General features: G+C 38.3%; 1 protein-coding gene across 2 annotated transcripts in view; it reads right to left on the reverse strand.

The window, feature by feature from the left end:
* The window catches only part of kdrl (kinase insert domain receptor like), a 234,004-nt gene that overhangs the window by 173,048 nt on the left and 42,968 nt on the right, over window positions 1-17,988 (reverse strand). For both annotated transcript variants that reach the window (XM_062044282.1, XM_062044281.1), the window contains one exon: window positions 474-564. In XM_062044282.1, coding sequence (XP_061900266.1) covers window positions 474-564 — 91 coding nt within the window. The remainder of the gene's footprint in view (window positions 1-473; window positions 565-17,988) is intronic.

The following is a 17,988-nucleotide window of genomic DNA, read 5'->3' on the forward strand; positions in this document are numbered from 1 at the left end:
CACATGTGAATAATGCTGTATAACAGACTGTATTTATGTTATTCACATGTGAATAATGCTGTATAATAGACTGTATTTATATTACTCACATGTGAATGCTGTATAACAGACTGTATTTATATTGATCACATGTGATTAATGCTGTATAACAGACTGTATTTATATTACTCACATGTGAATAATGCTGTATAACAGACTGTATTTATATTATTCACATGTGAATAATGCTGTATATTAGACTGTATTTATATTATTCACATGTGAATAATGCTGTATAATAGACTGTATTTATATTATTCACATGTGAATAATGCTGTATAATAGACTGTATTTATATTAATCACATGTGAATAAGGCTGTATAATAGACTATTTATATTATTCACATGTAAAACTACAAAAAAGGGCAACTTTTCATAATGCAACTTAACATAACCGCCATCCTCATTGTGAATGTCAGTGTTCTTCTCTTACCTGCATGTGAGATTAAGAGCGTCGCCATGGTGAAGAATGAGGGGATTCTCAGAGGGCCACATTTTAGGCAAGTGATCTTCTGCCAAATGTCCTGCGGAACACAAAGATGGTGTAGGTGAGTTTCATGACGTGCTGTAAAATTCTAACCTGCTTCACCGCTGAAGCCTGGACATCAATCTGGTGTATTGCTGTTAATGACCGCAATAAATGAATTTCCGGAAAGTAGGAATTATTAACCGTAAATCAAATATTTTAATAGCTAGAGATTAGAAACATGTTTCCTGCCTTTTAAATACATGTTCAACATTATGAGAGTCCTTTAAACATGAAAGTACACACTTTAGTCACTTTTTGAATCCAATATAGTAATGCCGACTGAGGCTGAGCCAATCAGGGGTCATGATACTAATTACATTGGTTTGGGCTCCTATATTGTCCAATACCACTTGGAGTTTATTTAGCCCAAGAGTCCCCAAACGTTTTGACCAGGGGGCCGCATAGATAGATACATACATACATACATATATATTTTATTTTTCTTATACATATATATATATATATATATATATATATACATATATATATACATATATATATACATACATATATATATATATATATATATATATATATATATATACATATACATATATATATATATATATACATATACATATATATATATATATATATATACATATATATACATATACATATATATATACATATATACATATACATATACATATATATATATATATATATATATATATATATATATATATATATATATATATATATATATATATATATATATATATATATATATATATATATATATATATATATATATATATATATATATATGGGGCGGCGTGGCAAAGTTGGTAGAGTGGCCGTGCCAGCAATCGGAGGGTTGCTGGTTACTGGGGTTCAATTCCCACCTTCTACCATCCTAGTCATGTCTGTTGTGTCCTTGGGCAAGACACTTCACCCTTGCTCCTGATGGCTGCTGGTTAGCGCCTTGCATGGCAGCTCCCACCATCAGTGTGTGAATGTGTGTGTGAATGGGTGAATGTGGAAATACTTTCAAAGCGCTTTGAGTACCTTGAAGGTAGAAAAGCGCTATACAAGTATAACCCATTTATATATATATATATATATATATATATATATACAAACCCCGTTTCCATATGAGTTGGGAAATTGTGTTAGATGTAAATATAAACGGAATACAATGATTTGCAAATCATTTTCAACCCATATTCAGTTGAATATGCTACAAAGACAACATATTTGATGTTCAAACTGCTAAACATTTTTTTTGTGCAAATAATCATTAACTTTAGAATTTGATGCCAGCAACGCGTGACAAAGAAGTTGGGAAAGGTGGCAATAAATACTTATAAAGTTGAGGAATGCTCATCAAACACTTATTTGGAACATCCCACAGGTGAACAGGCAAATTGGGAACAGGTGGGTGCCATGATTGGGTGTAAAAGTAGATTCCATGAAATGCTCAGTCATTCACAAACAAGGATGGGGCGAGGGTCACCACTTTGTCAACAAATGCGTGAGCAAATTGTTGAACAGTCTAAGAAAAACATTTCTCAACCAGCTATTGCAAGGAATTTAGGTATTTCACCATCTACGCTCCGTAATATCATCAAAATGTTCAGAGAATCTGGAGAAATCACTGCACGTAAGCAGCTAAGCCCGTGACCTTCGATCCCTCAGGCTGTACTGCATCAACAAGCGACATCAGTGTGTAAAGGATATCACCACATGGGCTCAGGAACACTTCAGAAACCCACTGTCAGTAACTACAGTTGGTCGCTACATCTGTAAGTGCAAGTTAAAACTCTCCTATGCAAGGCGAAAACCGTTTATCAACAACACCCAGAAACGCCGTCAGCTTCGCTGGGCCTGAGCTCATCTAAGATGGACTGATACAAAGTGGAAATGTGTTGTGTGGTCTGACGAGTCCACATTTCAAATTGTTTTTAGAAACTGTGGACGTCGTGTCCTCCGGACCAAAGAGGAAAAGAACCATCCGGATTGTTCTAGGCGCAAAGTGGAAAAGCCAGCATCTGTGATGGTATGGGGGTGTATTAGTGCCCAAGACATGGGTAACTTACACATCTGTGAAGGTTCCATTAATGCTGAAAGGTACATACAGGTTTTGGAGCAACATATGTTGCCATCCAAGCAACGTTACCATGGACGCCCCTGCTTATTTCAGCAAGACAATGCCAAGCCACGTGTTACATCAACGTGGCTTCATAGTAAAAGAGTGCGGGTACTAGACTGGCCTGCCTGTAGTCCAGACCTGTCTCCCATTGAAAATGTGTGGCGCATTATGAAGCCTAAAATAGCACAACGGAGACCCCCGGACTGTTGAACAACTTAAGCTGTACATCAAGCAAGAATGGGAAAGAATTCCACCTGAGAAGCTTCAAAAATGTGTCTCCTCAGTTCCCAAACGTTTACTGAGTGTTGTTAAAAGGAAAGGCCATGTAACACAGTGGTGAACATGCCCTTTCCCAACTACTTTGGCACGTGTTGCAGCCATGAAATTCTAAGTTAATTATTATTTGCAAAAAAATAAAATAAAGTTTATGAGTTTGAACATCAAATATCTTGTCTTTGTAGTGCATTCAACTGAATATGGCTTGAAAAGGATTTGCAAATCATTGTATTCCGTTTATATTTACATCTAACACAATTTCCCAACTCATATGGAAACGGGGTTTGTATATACGGACTACTCTAAAGTACATTTTGACAGTATTACCCCTTGGGAAGATGTAATAAAATGGTAAGTGGTGCACTCACGGTGATATCATATTTGTCAAGGTGGATTCTGTGTGATGGACAGCCAGTTGTATCTCTTGGAAGGGGAAAAATATGTGATTGTCCCTTAGGCCCGCTTTCAACTTGACACAACTTTATGTTATAGTCAACTGTCTACACATGAGACCCTTTAGGGGGGAAAGTTTACTCGTGGCCTGGAGTCAATTATGAAAAGAGTTACACAACAGCTGACTGACACGCTGAATAAAGTGCACACCTGCAGTTCCATTATTCCCAACAGCTGTCGTGCAACGAAGCGGCCGAGTGTGCCAAAAGCCGCCCGGTACAATTCAACAGTGGTTTCCCTTCAAAATAATCGACCATTATTCTTTTATTGTCCAAGGGCAACCAGAGGAAAGACATGTTTGTGCGGCGATACCACGCGCTTTCATCTCCACAATTGTCACGAGGCTGCTGACCTTCACACACCTTGAGGGAGCGTACACACCCCAAAAGCAGTGAAGTTGTCACGTTGTGTAAATGGTAAATAAAAAGAGAATACAATGATTTGCAAATCCTTTTCAACTTATATTCAATTGAATAGACTGCAAAGACAAGATATTTCATGTTCACACTGAGAAACTTTTTTTTTTTTTTTGGCAAATAATCATTAACTTAGAATTTAACGGCAGCAACACATTGCTGTCACGGGCATTTTTACCACTGTGTTACATGGCCTTTCCTTTTAACAACACTCAGTAAAGGTTTGGGAACTGAGGAGACACATTTTTGAAGTGGAACTCTTTCCCATTCTTGCTTGATGTACAGCTTAAGTTGTTCAACAGTCTCCCTTCTGATATTTTAGGCTTCATAATGCGCCACACATTTCCAATGTCTGGACTACAGGCAGGCCAGTCTAGTACCCGCACTCTTTTACTATGAAGCCACGCTGTTGTAACACCTGGCTTGGCTTTGTCTTGCAGAAATAAGCAGGGGCGTCCACGATAACGTTGCTTGGATGGCAACACATGTCGCTCCAAAACCTGTATGTACCTTTCAGCATTAATGGTGCCTTCACAGATGTGTAAGTTACCCATGCCTTGGGCAATAATACACCCCCATACCATCACACATGCTGGCTTTTACACTTTGCGCCTAGAACAATCCGGATGGTTCTTGTTCCCTTTGTTCTAGTTTCCAAAAACAGTTTGAAATGTGGACTCGTCAGACCACAGAACACTTTTCCACTTTGTATCAGTCTATCTTAGATGAGCTCGGGGCCCAGCGAAGCCGGCGGCGTTTCTGGGTGTTGTTGATAAATGGCTTTGGCTTTGCATAGTAGAGTTTTAACTTGCACTTACAGATGTAGCGACCAACTGTAGTTACTGACAGTGGTTTTCTGAACTGTTCCTGAGCCCATGTGGTGATATCCTTTTCACACTGATGTCGCTTTTTGAAGCAGTACCGCCTGAGGGATCGAAGGTCCATAATATCATCGCTTACTCGCAGTGATTTCTCCAGATTCTCTGAACCTTTTGATGATATTACAGAGCATAGATGGTGAAATCCCTAAATTCCTTGCAATGGCTGGTTGAAAAAGGTTGTTGTTAAACAATTTGCTCACGCATTTGTTGACAAAGTGGTGACCCTCGCCCCGTCCTGGTTTGTGAACGACTGAGCATTTCATGGAAGCGGCTTTTATACCCAATCATGGCACCCACCTGTTCCCAATTAGCCTGTTCACCTGTGGGATGTTCCAAATAAGTGTTTGATGAGCATTCCTCAACTTTCTCAGTCTTTTTTGCCACTTGTGCCAGCTTTTTTGAAACAGGTTGCAGGCATTAAAATTCCAAATGAGCAAATATTTGCAAAAAAAAAAAAAACGTTTTCCAGTTCGAACGTTTAAATATCTTGTCTTTGCAGTCTATTCAATTGAATATAAGTTGAAAAGGATTTGCAAATCATTGTATTCTGTTTTTATTTACCATTTACACAACGTGACAACTTCACTGCTTTTGGTGGTTTGTGCATGTTCAATTCTTATGACAAAGAGAAAATGCGTTGCCTCACATCTGCATATTCAGGAACTGCAGGAAATAACTTTGTGAGAGGGAATCGAACAATAATACGAAAAACAAAACACCCACACATCTGGCTTAGGCGGCGACTAAAATGGAACACATGCAACAAGAACGAGGCTCGCGTACGTAACCAAACCAAAAATGTCACTTGACCTTAAATTGCACTCATCTCATTTCATAAAACAGACCAATTTTCCCCCCATTCTCCCAAGTAACACGCTGCAGATGGATGAATCCGCAAGGGACCCCTGGGAGCCTCTTGCAAGAAAGACAGAAAATAGCCTCTCAACACCCACTAAAACTCCCCAAGCCGTACCAGCACTGACCTCCGCCGGCGTCCGCACACCCTCCGACAGCAGCTGTGCACGTCGCATTCCTCCGGCCGATCGGCGGAGAAAATGCCAGAAATGGTGATTATTGTGCGGGGTTCAAAGAGGCCTGAAGCTGGTTCTCATTAAGAGCCATTAGGAGGAGGACAGGCATGGAACAAACGGGGAGGGAAGGCAGCGCAAAAGAGACGGATGACCTCTGGTTCAAGTTCTGTCTGCTGCTAATGGGCTCATGAGCCGGCATTATTGACAACAAATATCGTAAAAAGGGAATTTTAAGACCACTAGATGAGGCAATTCCTGAAGGAAGTGCGTGTGAATGCTCCAATGCTGAAGTTGAACTGAAATGCTGACATAATGTAAGAATAGTTTGAATGGTTTGAATGTTGAAGAGTTTGAATTTCCAGGAAAACCGGAATCTGGTTTGGAACTTGGGAAAGTGTTAGTTGGAATGTCCAGGATGAGTGGACTATGTTGAAGGTGGAATGGTTTGAATCGGTTGAAAAATGTGGGAATTGTGCAACTTGGGAAAATGTCCCGTTCATTTCAATGGGAACTTCCTGGAAATTTGGGAATTTTTTGGAAAATGCTAAAACATTTGAATGTTCTGAATGAGTTGAAATGGTTGGTGTTGGAATTTTTCAAATCGATCGATTTATAATTGAGAAATGGTATTATGGAATTCCTGGAATTTTGGGAAAACCGGGAAATTTTCCAGTTCAAAAAACTTCATTTTTTTGGTCCTGATTGTGGGGAATGTTTTGACGGTGGAACGGTTGAAGTGGGTTGAAAAATGTGGAAGGAGTAGTCGACAGATAAAAGGGTGAAAAAACGGGATTTCTGGGAATTTCTGGGAATTCCTGGACATCTTTTTAACTTGGGAAAATGCCCCATTCATTTCAATGGGAACTTCATGGAAATTTGGGAATTTTCTGGAAAATGCTAAAACATTTGAATGTTCTGAATGAGTTGAAATGGTTGGTGTTGGAATTTTTCAAATCGATCGATTTATAATTGAGAAATGGTATTATGGAATTCCTGGAATTTTGGGAAAACCAGGAAATTTTCCAGTTAAAAAAAAATTCATTTTTTTGTCCTGATTGTGGGGAATGTTTTGACGGTGGAACGGTTGAAGTGGGTTGAAAAATGTGGAAGGAGTAGTCGACAGATAAAAGGGTGAAAAAGCGGGATTTCTGGGAATTTCTGGGAATTCCTGGACATCTTTTTAACTTGGAAAAATGATAGTTTGAATGTCCAGGATGAGTGGACTATGTTGAAGGTGGAATGGTTTGAATCGGTTGAAAAATGTGGGAATTGTGCAACTTGGGAAAATGTCCCGTTCATTTCAATGGGAACCTCCTGGAAATTTGGGAATTTTTTGGAAAATGTTAAAACATTTGAATGTTCTGAATGAGTTGAAATGGTTGGTGTTGGAATTTTTCAAATCGATCGATTTATAATTGAGAAATGATATTATGGAATTCCTGGAATTTCGGGAAAACCGGGAAATTTTCCAGTTCAAAAAAATTCATTTTTTTGTCCTGATTGTGGGGAATGTTTTGACGGTGGAACGGTTGAAGTGGGTTGAAAAATGTGGAAGGAGTAGTCGACAGATAAAAGGGTGAAAAAGCGGGATTTCTGGGAATTTCTGGGAATTCCTGGACATCTTTTTAACTTGTAAAAATGATAGTTTGAATGTCCAGGATGAGTGGACTATGTTGAAGGTGGAATGGTTTGAATCGGTTGAAAAATGTGAGAATTGTGCAACTTGGGAAAATGTCCCGTTCATTTCAATGGGAACCTCCTGGAAATTTGGGAATTTTTTGGAAAATGTTAAAACATTTGAATGTTCTGAATGAGTTGAAATGGTTGGTGTTGGAATTTTTCAAATCGATCGATTTATAATTGAGAAATGGTATTATGGAATTCCTGGAATTTCGGGAAAACCGGGAAATTTTCCAGTTCAAAAAACTTCATTTTTTTTGTCCTGATTGTGGGGAATGTTTTGACGGTGGAACGGTTGAAGTGGGTTGAAAAAAGTGGAAGGAGTAGTCGACAGATAAAAGGGTGAAAAAACGGGATTTCTGGGAATTCCTGGGAATTCCTGGACATCTTTCTAACTTGGAAAAATGATAGTTTGAATGTCCAGGATGAGTGGACTATGTTGAAGGTGGTATGGTTTGAATCGGTTGAAAAATGTGGGAATTGTGCAACTTGGAAAAATGTCCCATTCATTTCAATGGCAACTTCCTGGAAATTTGGGAATTTTTTGGAAAATGCTAAAACATTTGAATGTTCTGAATGAGTTGAAATGGTTGGTGTTGGAATTTTTCAAATCGATCGATTTATAATTGAGAAATGGTATTATGGAATTCCTGGAATTTCGGGAAAACCGGGAAATTTTCCAGTTAAAAAAAATTAATTTTTTTGTCCTGATTGTGGGGAATGTTTTGACGGTGGAACGGTTGAAGTGGGTTGAAAAATGTGGAAGGAGTAGTCGACAGATAAAAGGGTGAAAAAGCGGGATTTCTGGGAATTTCTGGGAATTCCTGGACATCTTTTTAACTTGGAAAAATGATAGTTTGAATGTCCAGGATGAGTGGACTATGTTGAAGGTGGAATGGTTTGAATCGGTTGAAAAATGTGAGAATTGTGCAACTTGGGAAAATGTCCCGTTCATTTCAATGGGAACTTCCTGGAAATTTGGGAATTTTTTGGAAAATGCTAAAACATTTGAATGTTCTGAATGAGTTGAAATGGTTGGTGTTGGAATTTTTCAAATCGACCGATTCATAATTGAGAAATGGTATTATGGAATTCCTGGAATTTTGGGAAAACCGGGAAATTTTCCAGTTCAAAAAAAATTCATTTTTTTGTCCTGATTGTGGGGAATGTTTTGACGGTGGAACGGTTGAAGTGGGTTGAAAAATGTGGAAGGAGTAGTCGACAGATAAAAGGGTGAAAAAACGGGATTTCTGGGAATTTCTGGGAATTCCTGGACATCTTTTTAACTTGGGAAAATGCCCCATTCATTTCAATGGGAACTTCATGGAAATTTGGGAATTTTCTGGAAAATGCTAAAACATTTGAATGTTCTGAATGAGTTGAAATGGTTGGTGTTGGAATTTTTCAAATCGATCGATTTATAATTGAGAAATGGTATTATGGAATTCCTGGAATTTTGGGAAAACCAGGAAATTTTCCAGTTAAAAAAAAATTCATTTTTTTGTCCTGATTGTGGGGAATGTTTTGACGGTGGAACGGTTGAAGTGGGTTGAAAAATGTGGAAGGAGTAGTCGACAGATAAAAGGGTGAAAAAGCGGGATTTCTGGGAATTTCTGGGAATTCCTGGACATCTTTTTAACTTGGAAAAATGATAGTTTGAATGTCCAGGATGAGTGGACTATGTTGAAGGTGGAATGGTTTGAATCGGTTGAAAAATGTGGGAATTGTGCAACTTGGGAAAATGTCCCGTTCATTTCAATGGGAACCTCCTGGAAATTTGGGAATTTTTTGGAAAATGTTAAAACATTTGAATGTTCTGAATGAGTTGAAATGGTTGGTGTTGGAATTTTTCAAATCGATCGATTTATAATTGAGAAATGATATTATGGAATTCCTGGAATTTCGGGAAAACCGGGAAATTTTCCAGTTCAAAAAAATTCATTTTTTTGTCCTGATTGTGGGGAATGTTTTGACGGTGGAACGGTTGAAGTGGGTTGAAAAATGTGGAAGGAGTAGTCGACAGATAAAAGGGTGAAAAAGCGGGATTTCTGGGAATTTCTGGGAATTCCTGGACATCTTTTTAACTTGTAAAAATGATAGTTTGAATGTCCAGGATGAGTGGACTATGTTGAAGGTGGAATGGTTTGAATCGGTTGAAAAATGTGAGAATTGTGCAACTTGGGAAAATGTCCCGTTCATTTCAATGGGAACCTCCTGGAAATTTGGGAATTTTTTGGAAAATGTTAAAACATTTGAATGTTCTGAATGAGTTGAAATGGTTGGTGTTGGAATTTTTCAAATCGATCGATTTATAATTGAGAAATGGTATTATGGAATTCCTGGAATTTCGGGAAAACCGGGAAATTTTCCAGTTCAAAAAACTTCATTTTTTTTGTCCTGATTGTGGGGAATGTTTTGACGGTGGAACGGTTGAAGTGGGTTGAAAAAAGTGGAAGGAGTAGTCGACAGATAAAAGGGTGAAAAAACGGGATTTCTGGGAATTCCTGGGAATTCCTGGACATCTTTCTAACTTGGAAAAATGATAGTTTGAATGTCCAGGATGAGTGGACTATGTTGAAGGTGGTATGGTTTGAATCGGTTGAAAAATGTGGGAATTGTGCAACTTGGAAAAATGTCCCATTCATTTCAATGGCAACTTCCTGGAAATTTGGGAATTTTTTGGAAAATGCTAAAACATTTGAATGTTCTGAATGAGTTGAAATGGTTGGTGTTGGAATTTTTCAAATCGATCGATTTATAATTGAGAAATGGTATTATGGAATTCCTGGAATTTCGGGAAAACCGGGAAATTTTCCAGTTAAAAAAAATTAATTTTTTTGTCCTGATTGTGGGGAATGTTTTGACGGTGGAACGGTTGAAGTGGGTTGAAAAATGTGGAAGGAGTAGTCGACAGATAAAAGGGTGAAAAAGCGGGATTTCTGGGAATTTCTGGGAATTCCTGGACATCTTTTTAACTTGGAAAAATGATAGTTTGAATGTCCAGGATGAGTGGACTATGTTGAAGGTGGAATGGTTTGAATCGGTTGAAAAATGTGAGAATTGTGCAACTTGGGAAAATGCCCCATTCATTTCAATGGGAACTTCCTGGAAATTTGGGAATTTTTTGGAAAATGCTAAAACATTTGAATGTTCTGAATGAGTTGAAATGGTTGGTGTTGGAATTTTTCAAATCGACCGATTCATAATTGAGAAATGGTATTATGGAATTCCTGGAATTTTGGGAAAACCGGGAAATTTTCCAGTTAAAAAAAAATTCATTTTTTTGTCCTGATTGTGGGGAATGTTTTGACGGTGGAACGGTTGAAGTGGGTTGAAAAATGTGGAAGGAGTAGTCGACAGATAAAAGGGTGAAAAAACGGGATTTCTGGGAATTTCTGGGAATTCCTGGACATCTTTTTAACTTGGGAAAATGCCCCATTCATTTCAATGGGAACTTCCTGGAAATTTGGGAATTTTTTGGGAAATGCTAAAACATTTGAATGTTCTGAATGAGTTGAAATGGTTGGTGTTGGAATTTTTCAAATTGATCGATTTATAATTGAGAAATGGTATTATGGAATTCTTGGAATTTCGGGAAAACCGGGAAATTTTCCAGTTAAAAAAAAACTTAATTTTTTTGTCCTGATTGTGGGGAATGTTTTGACGGTGGAACGGTTGAAGTGGGTTGAAAAATGTGGAAGGAGTAGTCGACAGATAAAAGGGTGAAAAAACTGGATTTCTGGGAATTCCTGGACATCTTTTTAACTTGGGAAAATGCCCCATTCATTTCAATGGGAACTTCCTGGAAATTTGGGAATTTTTTGGAAAATGCTAAAACATTTGAATGTTCTGAATCAGTTGAAATGGTTGGTGTTGGAATTTTTCAAATCGATCGATTTATAATTGAGAAATGGTATTATGGAATTCCTGGAATTTCGGGAAAACCTGGAAATTTTCCAGTTCAAAAAACTTCATTTTTTTTTGTCCTGATTGTGGGGAATGTTTTGACGGTGGAACGGTTGAAGTGGGTTGAAAAATGTGGAAGGAGTAGTCGACAGATAAAAGGGTGAAAAAACGGGACTTCTGGGAATTTCTGGGAATTCCTGGACATCTTTTTAACTTGGAAAAATGATAGTTTGAATGTCCAGGATGAGTGGACTATGTTGAAGGTGGAATGGTTTGAATCGGTTGAAAAATGTGAGAATTGTGCAACTTGGGAAAATGCCCCATTCATTTCAATGGGAACTTCCTGGAAATTTGGGAATTTTTTGGGAAATGCTAAAACATTTGAATGTTCTGAATGAGTTGAAATGGTTGGTGTTGGAATTTTTCAAATTGATCGATTTATAATTGAGAAATGGTATTATGGAATTCTTGGAATTTCGGGAAAACCGGGAAATTTTCCAGTTAAAAAAAAACTTAATTTTTTTGTCTTGATTGTGGGGAATGTTTTGACGGTGGAACGGTTGAAGTGGGTTGAAAAATGTGGAAGGAGTAGTCGACAGATAAAAGGGTGAAAAAACTGGATTTCTGGGAATTTCTGGACATCTTTTTAACTTGGGAAAATGCCCCATTCATTTCAATGGGAACTTCCTGGAAATTTGGGAATTTTTTGGAAAATGCTAAAACATTTGAATGTTCTGAATCAGTTGAAATGGTTGGTGTTGGAATTTTTCAAATCGATCGATTTATAATTGAGAAATGGTATTATGGAATTCCTGGAATTTCGGGAAAACCTGGAAATTTTCCAGTTCAAAAAACTTCATTTTTTTTTGTCCTGATTGTGGGGAATGTTTTGACGGTGGAACGGTTGAAGTGGGTTGAAAAATGTGGAAGGAGTAGTCGACAGATAAAAGGGTGAAAAAACGGGACTTCTGGGAATTTCTGGGAATTCCTGGACATCTTTTTAACTTGGAAAAATGATAGTTTGAATGTCCAGGATGAGTGGACTATGTTGAAGGTGGAATGGTTTGAATCGGTTGAAAAATGTGAGAATTGTGCAACTTGGGAAAATGCCCCATTCATTTCAATGGGAACTTCCTGAAAATTTGGGAATTTTTTGGAAAATGCTAAAACATTTGAATGTTCTGAATGAGTTGAAATGGTTGGTGTTGGAATTTTTCAAATCGATCGATTTATAATTGAGAAATGGTATTATGGAATTCTTGGAATTTCGGGAAAACCGGGAAATTTTCCAGTTAAAAAAAAACGTAATTTTTTTGTCCTGATTGTGGGGAATGTTTTGACGGTGGAACGGTTGAAGTGGGTTGAAAAATGTGGAAGGAGTAGTCGACAGATAAAAGGGTGAAAAAGCGGGATTTCTGGGAATTTCTGGGAATTCCTGGACATCTTTTTAACTTGGAAAAATGATAGTTTGAATGTCCAGGATGAGTGGACTATGTTGAAGGTGGAATGGTTTGAATCGGTTGAAAAATGTGAGAATTGTGCAACTTGGGAAAATGTCCCGTTCATTTCAATGGGAACCTCCTGGAAATTTGGGAATTTTTTGGAAAATGTTAAAACATTTGAATGTTCTGAATGAGTTGAAATGGTTGGTGTTGGAATTTTTCAAATCGATCGATTTATAATTGAGAAATGGTATTATGGAATTCCTGGAATTTCGGGAAAACCGGGAAATTTTCCAGTTCAAAAAACTTCATTTTTTTTGTCCTGATTGTGGGGAATGTTTTGACGGTGGAACGGTTGAAGTGGGTTGAAAAATGTGGAAGGAGTAGTCGACAGATAAAAGGGTGAAAAAACGGGATTTCTGGGAATTTCTGGGAATTCCTGGACATCTTTTTAACTTGGGAAAATGCCCCATTCATTTCAATGGAAACTTCCTGGAAATTTGGGAATTTTTTGGAAAATGCTAAAACATTTGAATGTTCTGAATGAGTTGAAATGGTTGGTGTTGGAATTTTTCAAATCGATCGATTTATAATTGAAAAATGGTATTATGGAATTCCTGGAATTTCGGGAAAACCGGGAAATTTTCCAGTTCAAAAAACTTCATTTTTTTTGTCCTGATTGTGGGGAATGTTTTGACGGTGGAACGGTTGAAGTGGGTTGAAAAATGTGGAAGGAGTAGTCGACAGATAAAAGGGTGAAAAAACGGGATTTCTGGGAATTCCTGGACATCTTTTTAACTTGGGAAAATGCCCCATTCATTTCAATGGGAACTTCCTGGAAATTTGGGAATTTTTTGGAAAATGCTAAAACATTTGAATGTTCTGAATGAGTTGAAATGGTTGGTGTTGGAATTTTTCAAATCGATCGATTTATAATTGAGAAATGGCATTATGGAATTCCTGGAATTTCGGGAAAACCGGGAAATTTTCCAGTTCAAAAAAATTCATTTTTTTGTCCTGATTGTGGGGAATGTTTTGACGGTGGAACGGTTGAAGTGGGTTGAAAAATGTGGAAGGAGTAGTCGACAGAAAAGGGTGAAAAAACGGGATTTCTGGGAATTCCTGGACATTTTTTTAACTTGGAAAAATGATAGTTTGAATGTCCAGGATGAGTGGACTATGTTGAAGGTGGAATGGTTTGAATCGGTTGAAAAATGTGGAAACGGTGGAAGTTTGAAAAGTGGCCAATTCATTTTGAATGGGAAAAATGTCCCGGAAAACCGGGAATTCTGGGAAATCTGGGAATTTGTCAAGGAAAAGTCCGCAATTCCCGAATAGACTGAACAGTTTGAAGTTGGAACGCTTTGAATCAGGTGGAAAATGTGGAAGGTAGAGCGCGCCAAAATCTGGAGAAGAAGAAGAAGAAGAACTAGATAAGGCAATTCCGGAACTGACAGAATGTAGTATGAATGTAAGAATAGTTTGAATGTTGAAGAGTTTGAATTTCCAGGAAAAACAGAATTTGGTTTGGAACTTAAGAAAGTGTTAGTTTGAATGTCCAGGATGAGTGGAATGTGTTAAAGTTGGAATGGTTTGAATAGGTCAGGGGTCGGCAACCCGCGGCTCCGGAGCCGCATGCGGCTCTTTGACCACTCAGATGCGGCTCAGCTGCATACTTGCCGACCCCCCCAATTTTCCCAGGAGACTTCTGGATCTCAGTGCCTCTCCTAGTTAACTCCCGGGGCAAATATAATCCTATTTTCACTCTGATTACTAAATAAGGGTGTGCCCTGAATGCACTGCAGTAATTGTCCTCTATAGCATTTACACACAGCGTGCCAGCCCGGCCACATGTTGTATGTAGCTTTTACTTGCACACGTAGGAGACAGCAAAGCATACTTAGTCATCAGCCACACAGCTTAAACTGGCGGTAGCCGTATAAAACAACTTTAACACTGTTACGTTACAAATATGTGCCACACTGTGAACCCACAGCAAAAAAGAATGAAAAACACATTTCTGGAGAACATCCCACCGTAACACAACATAAACACAACACAACCAATACCCAGAATCCCATGCAGCCCTAACTCTTCCGGTCTAGATTATACACCCCCGCTACCACCAACCCCCCCCCCACACATCAACCCCCCTCCCCCTCCGTGCGTCGGTTGAGCGGAAGAGTTAGTGCTGCATGGGATTCTGGGTATTTGTTGTGTTGTGTTTATGTTGTGTTACAGTGCAGATGTTCTCCAGAAATGTGTTTGTCATTCTTTTTTGGTGTGGGTTCAAAGTGTGGCGCATATTTGTAACGTAACAGTGTTAAAAAAAATTTTTTTTACGGCTACCGTCAGTGTAAGCTGAGGGGCTGCTGACCTAGTACGCCAGCCGAAGCTGCATTCTACATGCGGTCGAGCAGGTACACTGTTTGAGCAGGCTGTAGAGGTCGCCAAAAGCAGTGCCATCACGTCCTGATATCCGGGAGTCTCCCGGAAATAATGAGAGGATTGGCAAGCATGACGCTATCAAGCGCCATTCACTCAAAACTCGCAGACCGCCCTAATATCAAATTTACATATCAAAGTGCGTGCCGGTGCGTGTGTCTGAGACCCCTGGTTAACATAGCACAAAGCAATTTAAGCTTTGTATGCGGTGTTTTTCATTTAAAATTTGAAAAAAAAATTTGTGGCTCCCATTATTTTCTTTAATTTGTGAAACTTGCCAAAATGGCCCTTTGAGTGGTAAAGGTTGCCGACCCCTGGAATAGGTTGAAAAATGTGGGAATTGTGCAACCTGGGAACATGTCCCATTTATTTCAATGGGAACTTCCTAGAAATTTGGGAATTTTTTGGAAAATGCTAAAACATTTTAATGTTCTGAATGACTTGAAATGGTTGGTGTTGGAATTTTTCAAATCGATCGATTTATAATTGAGAAATGGTATTGTAGAATTCCTGGAATTTCGGGCAATTTTCCAGTTAAAAAAAACTCATTTTTTTGTCCTGATTGTGGGGAATGATTTGACGGTGGAACGGTTGAAGTGGGTTGAAAAATGTGGAAGGAGTAGTCAACAGATAAAAGGGTGAAAAAACGGGATTTCTGGGAATTCCTGGACATTTTTTTAACTTGGAAAAATGATAGTTTGAATGCCCAGGATGAGTGGACTATGTTGAAGGTGGAATGGTTTGAATCGGTTGAAAAATGTGGGAATTGTGCAACTTGGAAAAATGTCCCATTCATTTCAATGGGAACTTCCTGGAAATTTGGGAATTTTTTGGGAAATGCTAAAACATTTGAATGTTCTGAATGAGTTGAAATGGTTGGTGTTGGAATTTTTCAAATCGATCGATTTATAATTGAGAAATGGTATTATGGAATTCCTGGAATTTCGGGAAAATTTTCCAGTTCAAAAAAATTCATTTTTTTGTCCTGATTGTGGGGAATGTTTTGACGGTGGAACGGTTGAAGTGGGTTGAAAAATGTGGAAGGAGTAGTCGACAGATAAAAGGGTGAAAAAACGGGATTTCTGGGAATTCCTGGACATTTTTTAACTTGGAAAAATGATAGTTTGAATGTCCAGGATGAGTGGACTATGTTGAAGGTGGAATGGTTTGAATCGGTTGAAAAATGTGGAAATGGTGGAAGTTTGAAAAGTGGCCAATTCATTTTGAATGAGAAAAATGTCCCGGAAAACCGGGAATTCTGGGAATTTGTCAAGGAAAGGTCCGCAATTCCCGAATAGACTGAACAGTTTGAAGATGGAACGCTTTGAATCAGGTGGAAAATGTGGAAGGTAGAGCGCGCCAAAATCTGGAGACGAAGAAGAAGAATAACTAGATAAGGCAATTCCGGAAGGAATTGCGTGTTAATGCTCCAATGCTGAAGTTGAACTGAAATGCTGACAGAATGTAGTTCGAATGGTTTGAATGTTGAAGAGTTTGAATTTCCAGGAAAACCGAAATTTGGTTTGGAACTTGGGAAAGTGTTAGTTTGAATGTCCAGGATGAGTGGAATGTGTTGATGTTGGAATGGTTTGATTAGGTTGAAAAATGTGGGAATTGTGCAACTTGGAAAAATGTCCCATTCATTTCAATGGGAACTTCCTGGAAATTTGGGAATTTTTTGGAAAATGCTAAAACATTTGAATGTTCTGAATGAGTTGAAATGGTTGGTGTTTTTCAAATCGATCGATTTATAATTGAGAAATGGTATCATGGAATTCCTGGAATTTCGGGAAAACCGGGAAATTTTCCAGTTCAAAAAAATTAATTTTTTTGTCCTGATTGTGGGGAATGTTTTGACAGTGGAACGGTTGAAAAATGTGGAAGGAGTAGTCGACAGATAAAAGGGTGAAAAAACGGGATTTCTGGGAATTCCTGGAAAAAAAAATTTAACTTGGAAAAATGATAGTTTGAATGTCCAGGATGAGTGGAATATGTTGAAGGTGGAATGGTTTGAATCGGTTGAAAAATGTGGAAATGGTGGAAGTTTGAAAAGTGGCCAATTCATTTTGAATGGGAAAAATGTCCCGGAAAACCGGGAGTTCTGGGAAATAGGGAAATTTGTCAAGGGAAAGCCCGCGATTGCCAAATAGGCTGAACAGTTTGAAGTTGGAACGCTTTGAATCGGGTGGAAAATGTGGAAGGTAGAGCGCGCCAAAATCTAGAGACGAAGAAGAAGAATAACTAGAAAAGGCAATTCCTGAAGGAATTGCGTGTGAATGCTCCAATGCTGAAGTTGAACTGAAATACTGACAGAATGTAGTATGAATGTAAAAATAGTTTGAATGGTTTGAATGTTGAAGAGTTTAAATTTCCAGGAAAAACAGAATTTGGTTTGAAACTTGGGAAAGTGTTAGTTTGAATGTCCAGGATGAGTGGAATGTGTTGATGTTGGAATGGTTTGAATAAGTTGAAAAATGTGGGAATTGTGCAACTTGGAAAAATGTCCCATTCATTTCAATGGGAACTTCCTGGAAATTTGGGAATTTTGGGAAAAGCGGGAATTTTTTTATGAAAATGAGGCAATTCCTGAAGGAGCTGCATGTGAATAGCTAAACATGCTTCACTACACACCGTAGGAGGATACAATAGCTCACCGGCGTCACAATGTAAACAAACGCCATGGGTGGATGTCAGGCCACACCTGACATCCACTGTAATGATACCAAGTACAAGAGCGTATCTAGTCGATACTACTATGATTACATCTATATTTTTTATCGTCACATCTTCTTTC

The sequence above is a fragment of the Entelurus aequoreus genome, linkage group LG04 (assembly GCF_033978785.1).
Source record: "Entelurus aequoreus isolate RoL-2023_Sb linkage group LG04, RoL_Eaeq_v1.1, whole genome shotgun sequence".
Lineage (NCBI taxonomy): Eukaryota > Metazoa > Chordata > Actinopteri > Syngnathiformes > Syngnathidae > Entelurus > Entelurus aequoreus.